The following is a 12,855-nucleotide window of genomic DNA, read 5'->3' as shown; positions in this document are numbered from 1 at the left end:
AAAATATGCATAATTACAAGTAACTAACCCTAAACCAAACCCTAACCATAACTCTATAGTAAGTACATGTAGTTAATTAATATTACTCAGTACTTATTTGAGTAACTACGTCACCTTAAAATAAAGCATAACCGAACAATGTTAAATATTTTGTTGACTTGTTACATTTTCCCAAAAGTTTCCAATCATGTTTAAATCCAGAGAAATCAGCAGTTTTAACCAGTGTAATGTCCCGTGTCATTGAGTCAGCTATCAATGATGTCATATCCCCCTTTTACCCTCGATTTCCGGTTTTACTTCGGTAGAAAACATGGAAACACCAAAGACGCTTTAATATATTATGTGTAGACAGGTGAGCAACTGCTGGATACCTTTATCAGGTTAGTCCTATTGTTTGAATCTCTTGTTTTCTTAATTTACCGCAAGTAACATGTTTATACCATGCTTCAGAGACAACACTATTTTGTCAAGTGTCTAACGTAGCATAATCAGAAAGAGCTTTATTTGTAGTAACAGTAATACAGCATTTTCAATATATTTCAAAATAAACTGCATGCCACTTAGCAACACAAGTCATTTAGTCATCAAGCTTTTATTAATATGATATTCTAATATCGATCTAGCTCACTGCAAGATGCAACAAGTGTCTCCTACCAGCCACCGAGCAAACACACAGAGTTACTTTAACATAACTTTCAACAGCGCTGTGCTACCCTACAATTTTACTGTCAAATTAAGTGACCTGTATGAGTAGTAATTCAGCACTTGCGGCTGTTTCATTAGAATGAAATAAAATAATGTAAATTTAAGTGAGCAGATGTAACTATAACAATTTTCAAGTCCAAGGAAAAGGAGTTGGATGTTAAACATAACTTTAACTGTAAAATAATACATACACAACTAACCGACCATGGCTGACTGCGGTATATATGCATAATAAAAACAACAACATAAAATGTCCCAGGCTCTCAGCCCCACCCTGCTTCATACCACAGTAACGTTAATAAAACTTTGATACATATGCTCCATGAACATGATTTTTGCCCGATTCCTGTCGGATTGCCTTCCTGTGTAGGTGAAGACGAAAACTCCCATGATTCCACGCTCATTCACGGCATCATCAAGCTAAGCATTTGTTATTGTTTTGAATAAGTGACCTCTAGCGGCGAAATGTACATACTGTGCCTTTAATAAGAAATTAAATGTATGCCCTTCTTTATTTTGAAATGTATGCCCTTTTTTAAATACACATTTGCACTAAAATTATTATAATAATCAATATTTTTGGTCAAAAATGTTTTCATATTTTATCAAAATATCTAACAACGTGAAAGCAAAACACATCTACTTGTAAAGCAAATCAAGATGAAACGAATATAGTTGACTAACTTTCTTCCATGGAAGACATAAATTAGGCAGAACATACAATTTAAAGAGAATGGTGAATGAGGCTGTCATTTTGCAATTTGCCAATGGTCTAAGTACTTTATTCAAAAAAAAATCCAGACATATTATCTTAAATGCACTCAAGAGGCAAAATTGTTTATCTTGTTTGGATGTGTTTGTGTACTGGAGAGAAAAATGAGACAGAGAGATAAAGTGAAAAGGCGAGGCTTTTGGATAGACTGTACAGCTTGACGCCAGAACTCTCATGATCGATTGACAAATGTTCAGAAAAGATGAGCAATCTGAAAGAAGGGTTAAGGTTAGGACCCCAGATCCTCTTCATCCCAGCCTTATGGTGAAGGGCCATTGCTTCAGCTGCTGAAGAAAGTCATTTCAAATGCGCTTCTTTTCCGTCACCAAGCACCGGAAGATTGTGTCACATTTTTTGGTTTTGAGCTAGGCAGACAGACTAGTTTTAAGGCTCGCTCACATAATTTGGTTTTGTTCATGTGTGATCTGTCAAATGTTGGATAACTGTTTCTTTCCCCTTTGGCCTTGTAAAAGAATTGCAGGGGATCCTGTGAATCTTGGAATGCCAATAAGTTTTTTACTACCAGTCTAGAATTACGCAACAGGATATGCATCAAATCAAATTCTTAATATATCTTTATTGGTTAACTTTTTTAAGGTCACAGCATGAAGCATCTTCTTGAGGGCCATTAGAAGCAAAAAAAAAAAAAAAAAAAAAAAAAAAAAAATAGAGTATAGGAGCACCTTTTAAAAAAAAAAAAATCAAACTCTTAGTCTGGGGTTTAAGACTTGTCAGTTTCATTACTTAATCTATCCTAATTAAAAACCATGATTATCTGAGAAATGTAGTAAGTTTAATTACTAAATAATGGAAGGCAAATTAACAGTTTTATCAATAATAGTCACTAATAGCAAGACAATACTGATTTATTTATGACAGTATTTTAGTACCAAATAAAAATTAAAGTATAAGATTTTGAGAACAAAGTTGTAAAGTTATGAGAGTAAAAATAAACCAATTTAGAGAAAAACAAAACAATTATATATTACTGTTGTGGTCACAACAGGAATAGGTGGCTGAGGAAACAGCAAAATAATAATAATAATAATAATAATAATTAAATGAAAAATGATTGGAGAATGTACTTAAATGATACTTTAGGACAGAATTTACCAAACAAAGAAGTCATTTTGGTGCATCAGCACAGTAATTATTACTGTACTCAAGTTATGCAGAGAATTTAATTCATTCAGAAGAAACAAACATTCATGCTCCACTTTGCTGTTCTCGGCCACATCACTTTGATGTTACTTTCATAACAGCTGCTAGTTAGTGTGTGTACATTGTCTCACAAGTGGATGGGATCATCAGTGTGTTCTAGACTCTGTATCACAGTGATTACAGGCCGATCCCTGACTGCATTTTTAACCTAGCTATTTTACAAAATAAAAGCCAACCTTGTTTGTAATGCCATTAATATATAAAATATTTGTTTTTCATATACAGCCTAAATTCATAAAGTGACTACTGGAACAATACTGGAACAAGGGTAAAACATTCTGAAGATGTCACAGCCTCCAGAAGAGATTCCTGTTGGTCAGGGTAAGATTTGAATCAAAACATTGTAAATGCAATTATTTACATGTAATGGAAATTAGGCCTAGGCCTACACTGCATGTGTTTGAAAGCTTTTAGTACTACAAAACCTCAACAGCTGCTACTGTAAGTTAACAACCAATTTTTTAAAGCAGTTTCAAGTCAATTGCCAAGAGAACACTCTGAATTTGACTTTTTACACACATATAATAAATGCACCCTCAAGCCTAAAACATTTATGTTATCTTATCCTGCATTTGGATGCCCCTTTATTTATTTTCAGTCCAAACTTTAAAGGAAACATTGCCCTCATGTGGTTAAATGAATATCAACTGTGAATGTGAAGGCAGTGTATCTGGCATGGCAATGGCAGTTCTATTTTGAATGACATGCATATTTATATGTGGGTGGCTTATTTACAAATACAAAACATTCAGTGTTTATTAAAGCACATCATTTAATGATTAACGCACACATCTTTCAAGTGGAGATCAAGAAGAGATCTAGAGTGCCTGGTGTTATGATCACTCAGTACGTCAAGGAACTACCACGTGGAAAATCTACACCTGATTTCAGCAGGAAACCAATCGCCTTGACAGTTCAAGAAGGTATCAATAATAATTATTATTATCATCATCATCATCACAACTGCTGCTAGTTACAAAGCACACATACTGTATAGGCAACTCATTTAAGAACTCCTTCACTCGGCTATAATTTATATATAGTCCAATAGACTATATTCTGTGAATTAGATTAAACATTTAGGTGTTATTTGAGCAGTCATTTAGCTATAATGAAAAAGTAGTAGCTTCAGGTAGTAGATCCTTCATAAGCATAAAACTCAGAAATGATGAATGGGTTGCCTTTTTTCAACTGCAGGCAAAGTGGCCATTTTCAAAGCAATGGTGAGTGGAGATCCAGTACCAACTGTAACATGGGCTCGCAACAAGGGTGACACTTCTGATCCAGAAAAATATAAACCAAGATATGATGAAAGGACTAGAGAACATTCTCTAGAGGTAACATATTGTACCAAACACCAAAAATTTGGATCTGAAATTACATCATACAGAGATTATAGTATAGACCTTCTAAAGCAAATTCTTGTTTAATTTGTTCTGTTGAAAACAACAGATACTAAATGTGCAAGTAGACCAAGGAGATACGTACAAATGTTGCGCTACAAATACTTTTGGAAAAGCAGTGTGCACAGCTACATTGAGCGTATTTTCAGGTAGGTGATGTTTTAATTTAACAAATGACTATATTCAAGAATATTACCACATTTAATGTGCATAACTTAGATCTGTTGTATACTCTGAATGCACGCTCAGTTATACTGTGCTCTTGTGGTAATTCCTTTCTGTCTTTTAGTTGGATTCAAGAAAAAGCAAGCTGATACATCCTCAAACAAAGGTGGAAATAATCATCCTAAATAAATGATAAATGAATGTAAAGAAGGTGTTTTATTTACAAGTATTGATATTGTATGATATTTTCTTCTGTTTTGTTTAAGATGGACAAAGCAATGATCCTGAAGACTTCAGGAAAATGCTTAAAAAAACTAAGTAATTGTTTTTCTTCAAGGAATCAAGTGTTTCAGAAATGTCTGTTATAAAATCACAGCTGATAATTTTTCTCTCATCGAAATGAAACAATCTTCCGTCCAGAACTGTCAAGAAGAGAAAAGAAAAACCCAAAAAAGAGGGAGAGATTGATCCAAAATTCTGGGAAGTGATGCTAAGTGCCAAAAAGACAGATTATGAGCGCATCTGTCATGAATTTGGAGTCACTGACTATCGCTGGATGCTCAAACAGCTCAACCTGAAGAAAAAGGAGAAAGAAGATGAACAAGCAAAGGTATCAGTCAGGAATTTAGGCTAATCATGAGATGCTGATGCTGATTTGTCAGTCGATTTCCAGTCATTTCAATTTGGCTGGTGAAAATTTTCTTTGAGACACTTCTGTAATTGCAACAGTGCTTTTGTCAAATTCTATAATAATTTCTAGTTTGTTTGTTTAAAATAAAAAAAATAAAATGGGGGTGGGGGGATATCTTGTTTGATGCATATCATGTTGAATCGCCGTCGGAGCTCGTCGGTCAGTCGGGCCATCTGATCATTCTGATTGGCTGTGCAGCTACTGCCACCTGCTGGTACGGAAAGGCATTTCTTCTTACGCAGGCGCAGAACGGACGTGCTACTTGGCCGTCGGGTGTAAAGCGTCGGTTTGGTGTGTCAGGGCAAATTTGGACCCAGACGCTGCCGACGTGAGCCAACCCCGCAGTCTGCTTTCGTCGCCACTAGTTCGTCGGCGTCGGCTTGGTGTGTTCCGGGCTTTCAATCTCATTTCTTTTATGTCTTACAGGTGGTTGAAAACGTTGACAACATAAAGCAGATTGAAGTGAATACAAGTGGTAGAGCTGAATTTGAATTTAATATGAAGCTTAAGGACCCAAACAATAAAATTTATCTGTACAAAGTAAGTGCAAATGGTTTTACTTTGATAACGAACAATGTCATCTATCACAAAAACAAAAACAAAAAAACAAACATAGGTCTAACTAAACTCTTTACTCTTTCCAGAACGGTGAAATGCTTGATTATGGTGATGGCACTGATGATTCCTCTAAACATAATATGAAGAAAACTGGTGATAAGTACTCGTTTAGCATCAACCATCTTGACTTAAATGATAGTGGACTATACCAAGTGGATGTTGAGGATGTCAACATTTTATCAACCACCTTAGCAAGTAAGAAGTCTTTTAATTTTTAGATTTTTTTTTTAGCATGTTCAACATACATCTGCTTCATTAATCATTTCCCCACAGTTCCTGATGTAGAATTCGATGGCATGCTAAAAGATGCTAGAGTGGTTGAGGGGCAGGATGCAGTGTTTGAGGGTGCTTTTTCTGGTCCTGTATCACAAATCACCTGGTGCGCCAATGACATCTCTCTTGAGCATGGAGACAAGTACAATATCACAGTCTCTGAAGACAAGCTAAGGCACAGATTAGTAGTAAAGAACTGTAACAAAAAGGACAAGGGTGTGTACACGGCTATTGCTGGGATTAAATCATCCAGGGCCACCCTTGCTATTGATGGTAAGTCTTCAAGAGGAACAAACAAACAAACTACCATCATTAGTATACTTCGCACTGCAGTGTATATCATGTTCTATTATTGCTCTATGCCACATCAGAGGATCCTAACGCCAGTGGGAAAGGTCGAGGTGGTGCAAGTGAAGGAGCAGATGATATTGCAAGACGTCTGGCAGAAGAACAGGCCAGACTACAGAGAGGAAAAGATGAAGCAGCTAGGAGAGGCAAGGGTACGGATGGGAGAGGTGATGGAGCGGATGGCCATGATGGAACGGATGGCCGTGGTGACGCAGCAGATGGTCGTGGTGATGGAGCGGATGGCCGTGGAGGACTTGGCTTGGGAGACGGAAGTGGAGGAAATGCAACAGGAAAGTACGGACAAGGAAGAGAGGGTACAGAAGGAAGTGGGAAAAGTGGAAAGGGTTCTGGAATGAGTTTGGGAGCAGATGGACTGGGAGGCCAATCAGCTGGTGTTGGATCTGGTGGAGATGGTACAAGTATGTTCATGACAAAAAATGTCCAAAAACTCTTTTACATTGCTTATTCTTCAATTTCCATTAACAATTTACCACTTGGTCAAGTTATTATAATTCATTCAAATGCATTCATTCCAGATGATAAAGTGCACTTCGCAAGCGGATTATCAAACAAAAATGCCCTCCACGGCAAACCTGCAGAGCTAGTGTGTAAACTAACTACTGACAAAATTGATGGTGTGTGGTATAAAGATGGAAAGAAGGTAAGTTTGTGTATTGTGGCAGTACATCAGTGACGTCAATGACAGAGTTTGACATTCATGTAAATCTTTTTTCATTAGCTGACTTCCAAAGATGGAGTAGTCATCTCTAAAGATGGTTGTACACATAAGCTCATTATACAGAATTGCAAGGATTCTGATGCAGGTCAATATCATTTTGAGGTTAATGGTTGCAAGACAGAGGCCATGGTGAGAGTTGGAGGTAATTACAATTCAATTTTCTTTTTTACACTTGGCTAAAGCATAAGGAAATTACTGTCAGTTGGAAATTACAATATTGTTTTCTGCTGTGTATTGCTTCTGTATTTCCCAGATCTTCCAGAATTCGACCAAGATGCTTTGCAAAAGTTCTCTAACACTGTGATCGTGAAAGCAGGCCAGAGTGCATCTTTTAAGATGTCATTTCCTCCACAAGCCTCACTGGAGATTAAATGGTTTAAAAAAGGCTCTGAGCTTCTTGATGGTGGTTCGGTGAAAGTAGTGAAGGAATCAAACCACAGTCGTCTTCAGATGAAAGACTGCCTGCGATCGGATACTGGTCAAATTAAAATCCAGCTAAAAAACCCTTTTGGTTCTATTGAAGCTTTATCAAGTCTTATAGTACTAGGTGAGAATGATATTTGCAATTTAACTGTTTCTTAAGGTACTGTTACTATATTTTAAGTAACTCACATCTGTGCCCCTGACAGACAAGCCAGGTCCACCAAGAGGACCACTGGAAGTGAATGAAAGCACATCCTCAGGCCTTGAATTGAAATGGAATCCTCCGAAGGATGATGGTGGCTCAGCAGTGACCAACTACATAATTGAGCGTCAACTGGTTGGGCAGAGTACCTGGAAAAAGGTTGGGGATATTTCAGCTAACCATCTAACCTTCAGAGATAAAAGCGTGTCCCTTGGCAAGAGGTACATCTATCGCATCTATGCTGAGAATCTTGAGGGCATCAGTGAGGCGATGGAGACTGAAAAAATTATGGCTGGCTCATTAAGTAAACTCCGCAAGTCTTTACTGCTGAATTTTTCATATTGAGAAGTACTTAAATCATCTAATATTTATATTAACTATGTGTTGGCAGTGTTCCCTGGTCCACTAGCCCCACCGACGGTGGTCAGTGCATTCAAAAACTGTATTAATCTAACATGGACTCCACCAGAGAAAGATGGAGGGACTAAAATCTTGGGCTACCAGCTAGAGAAACGCAAGAAAGATACAAACCTGTGGGTGACTCTGAACCCAGTTAGTGAACCTATTCAAGGTATTTTAAAGTTCCACCTTCAATGAAAAGCACTGACTTCCAATTCTACACTGTAAAAATGTTGAGTCTGGAAAACAATTGCTAGGGCGAATCAATAAATAACCATTAGCAAGCACCTTACTTGAAGTTCAAAGACTTTAAAATACAAGATACAATAAGTGGTCTCCACTTCTTACAGCTCTGAAGTATCCAGTGAAGGATGTGTCTGAGGGGTCAGAGTATGAGTTCAGAGTAACAGCTATTAATAAGTCTGGGGCTGGAGAACCAAGTGCTCCCTCTGTGATGGTCTGTGCTAAAAACCCCAACAGTAAGTCGCAGTCGCATTATCAGGAAATCAAGAAAATCTTTGAGACAATTTTCAAACATATTTACTGATTTTGACCAATTTCCAGTGAAGCCCCATTTCAAAGATCCTGAAGACTTCATGGTTGTGAGATCAGGAAATTCAATCAGAATCAAAATTAATTATGAGGTAAAAGTGCACATCTAGACATCCACACTTTACACACTCCTTGCCTCTATGTAGTCAATCATCTTCTTCAAAATAATAATTTGATATTCGGCACACAGGCCTCTCCACCGCCAGACATTACCTGGCTTAAGAATGGTGAACCTGTATCTCCCTGGAACAAGATCATTCATTCTGATGGCACGTGCACACTTGTCATACCTTCCTCAAAGTACAACGATTCTGGTGTCTACACCATTGTGGCTAAAAACTCAATGGGGCAAACCAGCTTTGACATAGAGGTCAGAGTAACAGGTAAAGTCATGCCAAATTTGAAGTAAATCACAAAAAGGTGTGCTCACACTAGATATTTTTTTTTTACTTTATTCACTTTCATTCATATGAGTGGGAATGCAAGTATATGTAAGCAGTTTCACCTTTTGCTGCATACAAAAATTTGGTTGAACTCTGGGAGTAGCGTCATTATGGGATCTAAACTTAACAGTCTAGAAAGTCAGCAAGAGGACTGAATTGTATATTATTTGTTAAAATTCATCAAATACAGAAATCCTATAGTGTAATTTCATCTCCTGTTGCAAGCATTCATTGCAAGGGTCCAAAGTAATTTGGCATGCTTTATGCTTAGGTGAGACCACACCTTCAGAGTCTAGAAAAGAACATACCAAAAAGTTACTCATAAGTGAAAATAACTATTGCATAAATATTCACTACAAAATTATCCTTCTTTATGTTGCTACAGATGAACCCAAGGCTCCAGGCCCAGTGGAGATAGAGCAATTGGTTTATGGTAAAGTCATTATCACGTGGGGTCCGTCTCCAGACCACAAGAGAGATGACCGACTGCACTACATGGTGGAAGAACATAACTCCAACACACGCAATTGGCGCACAATAGCCGACCGCCTTCTCTGCACTACCTACACTACCAGCATTCAACCAGGTCAAGAATATCACTTCAGAGTCTATGCAAAAAATGATATGGGACTTTCCAGTCCTTCAGATTCACCAACGTGGGGCGTAAACAGCAATAAAGGTGGGTAGCAGGACCACTACCGATGTAACTTATTGTATTGCACAATGCTAAAAACTTGGACCTTTTCTTTCTTTCCTACCAACTAGTTGTAGCAGCCTCAACTGTGCCGCTCGCAATCACTTTAGAAAGGCCACCTTCCATCCTGGTTCCACTGAAACTCCACACTCCACCAAAAGGATATCAGTGCTACATGACCTGCGCTGTCCGCGGCTGCCCCAGCCCATATATTGCATGGTACCATAACGGGATTTGCATCGACTCTGACAAAAACTACTACATCACAAATGCATTTGGTGTCTGCTCTATGTGCATCCTCAGAGTTCGGCCTGAAGATAGTGGAGAGTACAAAGTGGTGGCAGTCAACTCATTTGGCAGGGCAGAATGTTCTTCTACATTAAAAGTGAAAGGTATGACAGCTGCAGTGGTCATTTAGAGGTTTGAGAAGTGTTTACCAGAGTCACCTGATTTACATACTGGTTTGTCCTTTGTGAATGAGTCACGTTGCTAATAATTTAGAACATGGTTACGTAATGCAAATGGGCAGATTGGTCTATAGCCTATGCCAGAGCCCATCAAAATGTGACCTGCGGGGCAAATATGGACCGTCAATCATTTTTATGCGGTCACAGATTGATTTAGACAAATTAGCTGCACCGCTTGATGCATTAGAACGCTTTCTGTTTAAATCTCTATGGTGAGTTCAGAAGCACTCAGTGGACGGCAATTAAAAATTAAGAAACAAAAAAAAAACAATCACAGAAGACAGATTACACTAATGTCCAAAACACTGTCCCTTTTGACAAAACTGAGAATGCTGTGTGTACTTATGACTTATTTTGAAATGCAACAACAACAAAACAAAAAATAAGCTTGAGTAACTATACTTGCACAAACTACTCTCATTTGGATAATTTGGCTCTCTGAAAAAGTAGATGAAGAGCCCTGGTCAATGCATTACGCATGTAAATCAAATTACTTTTACAGATGCAATTTTCTATTCAGCTTTTACAAAAAAAATCAAGGTTTAACACAAAAACAAAAAACTCTTAAATCAACAAATCTTGTTTGCATAGAATAGGTAGTCATTCGTTTTATTTTTCTCCTTTTCTCTTCTCTATTTCAGATTGATCTTCACTCTGCTGGATATGGCAGTTTTTGCTATGCTTCTGCCACAACTAATTTCATGCATACATTTTAAGCTAGGGCAGTGCATGCATATAAATGAACATAGCTGCGGTGGATTGCAATTGAGAACACATACAATTTGCTACTATACTGTGATGTGTACTGCTAAAAATATAAGCAATTTGAATGTATTTAAGTATAGACTTTTGCAAATACTGTACATTTTCTGACAAGCATACTCTCTACCATATTATTCTTTGAAATTGTGATCATCTCCAATAAAGTCCAGAATGAACCAGTGAACTATACTGGGCATTATTCTTGAACATGGTTGAAAAAGTTCCACACACACTTTCCCCTTCCCCAGCATTATCCTTCTAGTTGAAATTAGTTTACAAAAATCCAACAACACATGCAGCAGGGTCATTCAGTGTCAAATCAACCAAATCTGGCATATAATGCAACAATAATGAAAAGTAAACAGATTTTACTAATAAACCTACCAATCTCTGTGTAAAAATAAAATAATGATGCTGCTATCTTTCTAAAGTAATTTTTAGCCACCTGTAATTTGGCTCCAAATCTTAGGTGAAAATTGTTATTTTGACCTCCCTGTACAGAATAGTGGATTACTTAATAAATATTCATCCGTGACATTTAATATTTGGCTTTCTTCTTCATTAATGTATGTCTTTCACCAGAAAAAATATTAACAAAATTAAAAATCTGAGCCGGGGACCTCTGATTGAGTTGACACGGAATGAACCAGCACTCAGTGACATTCAAATATGTGATAGCTGAGAACATGGATAAAATTGTTTCAAATTGCAACATGAATAGTTCCAGTCTCAGCATGGTTCCTTACATAAACAACTCCAATGTCAGTAGGCATCCCTGACTTTCTAGCACTTGAAACTGAAACCACTATCAAAAAGCAAGTGTGTAGTGCATAATCCAGAATATGAGTTTAACCAAATCAAAAACTATAGCCTTTTAATTTCAGTAGTCTGAGATTTTTCAAATATAACTCAATGAATACAAAACAATACTGCAATATTTGTACAATAACAAACACAACAGTCTGTTTTATATATAGGCCTACTGTATTGATTCAAATTTGTAGATGACTGTTCAAGGACTGGTGTTCTTTCATAGGAGTATTTTGAAGAATACCTGGAATCTTTTCAACATAATGTAAGTGAATGAGGAATGGGGCTGTTATACTCCAAAATGTCAAGCAGACCCCAAAACATAGAAGTGAGCCCTCCTTTCCTATCATTAATAATATTGGTCATAATATTCTTCAAAAATCAATTTTTTTGCTTGTTTCACAGAAAGAAAGAAAGGCATAGTAGTTTGGAACAACATGAGCAAATAAATTAGTATGATGATTTTCATTTTGAGTGAACTGTCGCTTTAAGGAATGTTCATTAGATGTGGCTAGAACAGATGTCAGTTAACACAGTCTCACTATGTTGCTACTGACAGCTTGTGATAAACGCTCACCTGAAATCAACACTGCCTCGTCATCGCTCCTATAAAAGCAACAACACGTCACATACTCCCTACTAGATACCGGTATTCCTTATGCATGAACGGAGTGTTCTTGTAATCCAGTGACCAGCGCCCACGCGCAATTTTGGATTTACCACGCTTCTGTGACCTTCCACCACACCAATGGTATTTCAAGTATCGCGCATTTGCTGCTGCGCTTTAGTCGCTCATTTTGTAACCTGAGGTAACTTGAGGTAAATGTAAGACAGGAGGAAGAATAATTGTTTGTATGTTCCTTTTTCTTTATATATGTTGAAGTTGGAATGATAATGAAAAAGAAAATAATGAGCAAATCTTTGCTTCTCTTAAAGATCGTCAGCAGTAGCCTACACATAAAAAAGGCAAGGTGGAGAATTTACGTCTCTGGAAGATTAATGATAATTGTCAAAAGAGAGATGTAACACTCATTTTTTTACCATGACAATTAATACAGCTACTACTAGCCGCACTCCTCATCATAAACTTTTATAGCTATGGGCTCCCCTGATATTGATAGAGAGCACTGCAGTGATGCAGTGATTTTTGCAGGCCAATCCGGAAATT

General features: G+C 37.4%; 1 protein-coding gene across 1 annotated transcript; it reads left to right on the top strand.

Annotated features, from left to right (window-relative positions):
• The first annotated feature begins 280 nt into the window (after positions 1 to 280).
• Positions 281 to 11,061, top strand: LOC127514386 (immunoglobulin-like and fibronectin type III domain-containing protein 1). Its single transcript, XM_051897171.1, has 23 exons — positions 281 to 380; positions 2,924 to 3,019; positions 3,499 to 3,621; positions 3,896 to 4,035; positions 4,151 to 4,250; positions 4,391 to 4,432; positions 4,533 to 4,584; positions 4,687 to 4,876; positions 5,384 to 5,497; positions 5,602 to 5,770; positions 5,849 to 6,121; positions 6,220 to 6,615; positions 6,733 to 6,857; positions 6,936 to 7,077; positions 7,189 to 7,482; positions 7,565 to 7,864; positions 7,952 to 8,131; positions 8,310 to 8,438; positions 8,524 to 8,603; positions 8,702 to 8,894; positions 9,340 to 9,633; positions 9,720 to 10,040; positions 10,757 to 11,061. Exons 2-23 carry the CDS (start codon positions 2,983 to 2,985, stop codon positions 10,759 to 10,761), a joined length of 3,699 nt encoding a protein of 1,232 aa, XP_051753131.1. The 5' UTR covers positions 281 to 380; positions 2,924 to 2,982; the 3' UTR covers positions 10,762 to 11,061.
• Positions 11,062 to 12,855: the final 1,794 nt, after the last annotated feature.

Source organism: Ctenopharyngodon idella, chromosome 6 (assembly GCF_019924925.1).
Source record: "Ctenopharyngodon idella isolate HZGC_01 chromosome 6, HZGC01, whole genome shotgun sequence".
Lineage (NCBI taxonomy): Eukaryota > Metazoa > Chordata > Actinopteri > Cypriniformes > Xenocyprididae > Ctenopharyngodon > Ctenopharyngodon idella.
This window is presented reverse-complemented; position numbering and strand designations above follow the sequence as displayed.

What these genes read in the sequence shown, in the direction of transcription:
- LOC127514386 (XM_051897171.1), top strand. Translation starts at nt 2,983, where the DNA reads ATGTCACAGCCTCCAGAAGAGATTCCTGTTGGTCAGG. An exon ending in ATAAAATTTATCTGTACAAA is followed by an intron (nt 5,498 to 5,601) that starts GTAAGTGCAAAT and finishes TACTCTTTCCAG; the next exon opens with AACGGTGAAATGCTTGATTA. An exon ending in TTTATCAACCACCTTAGCAA is followed by an intron (nt 5,771 to 5,848) that starts GTAAGAAGTCTT and finishes ATTTCCCCACAG; the next exon opens with TTCCTGATGTAGAATTCGAT.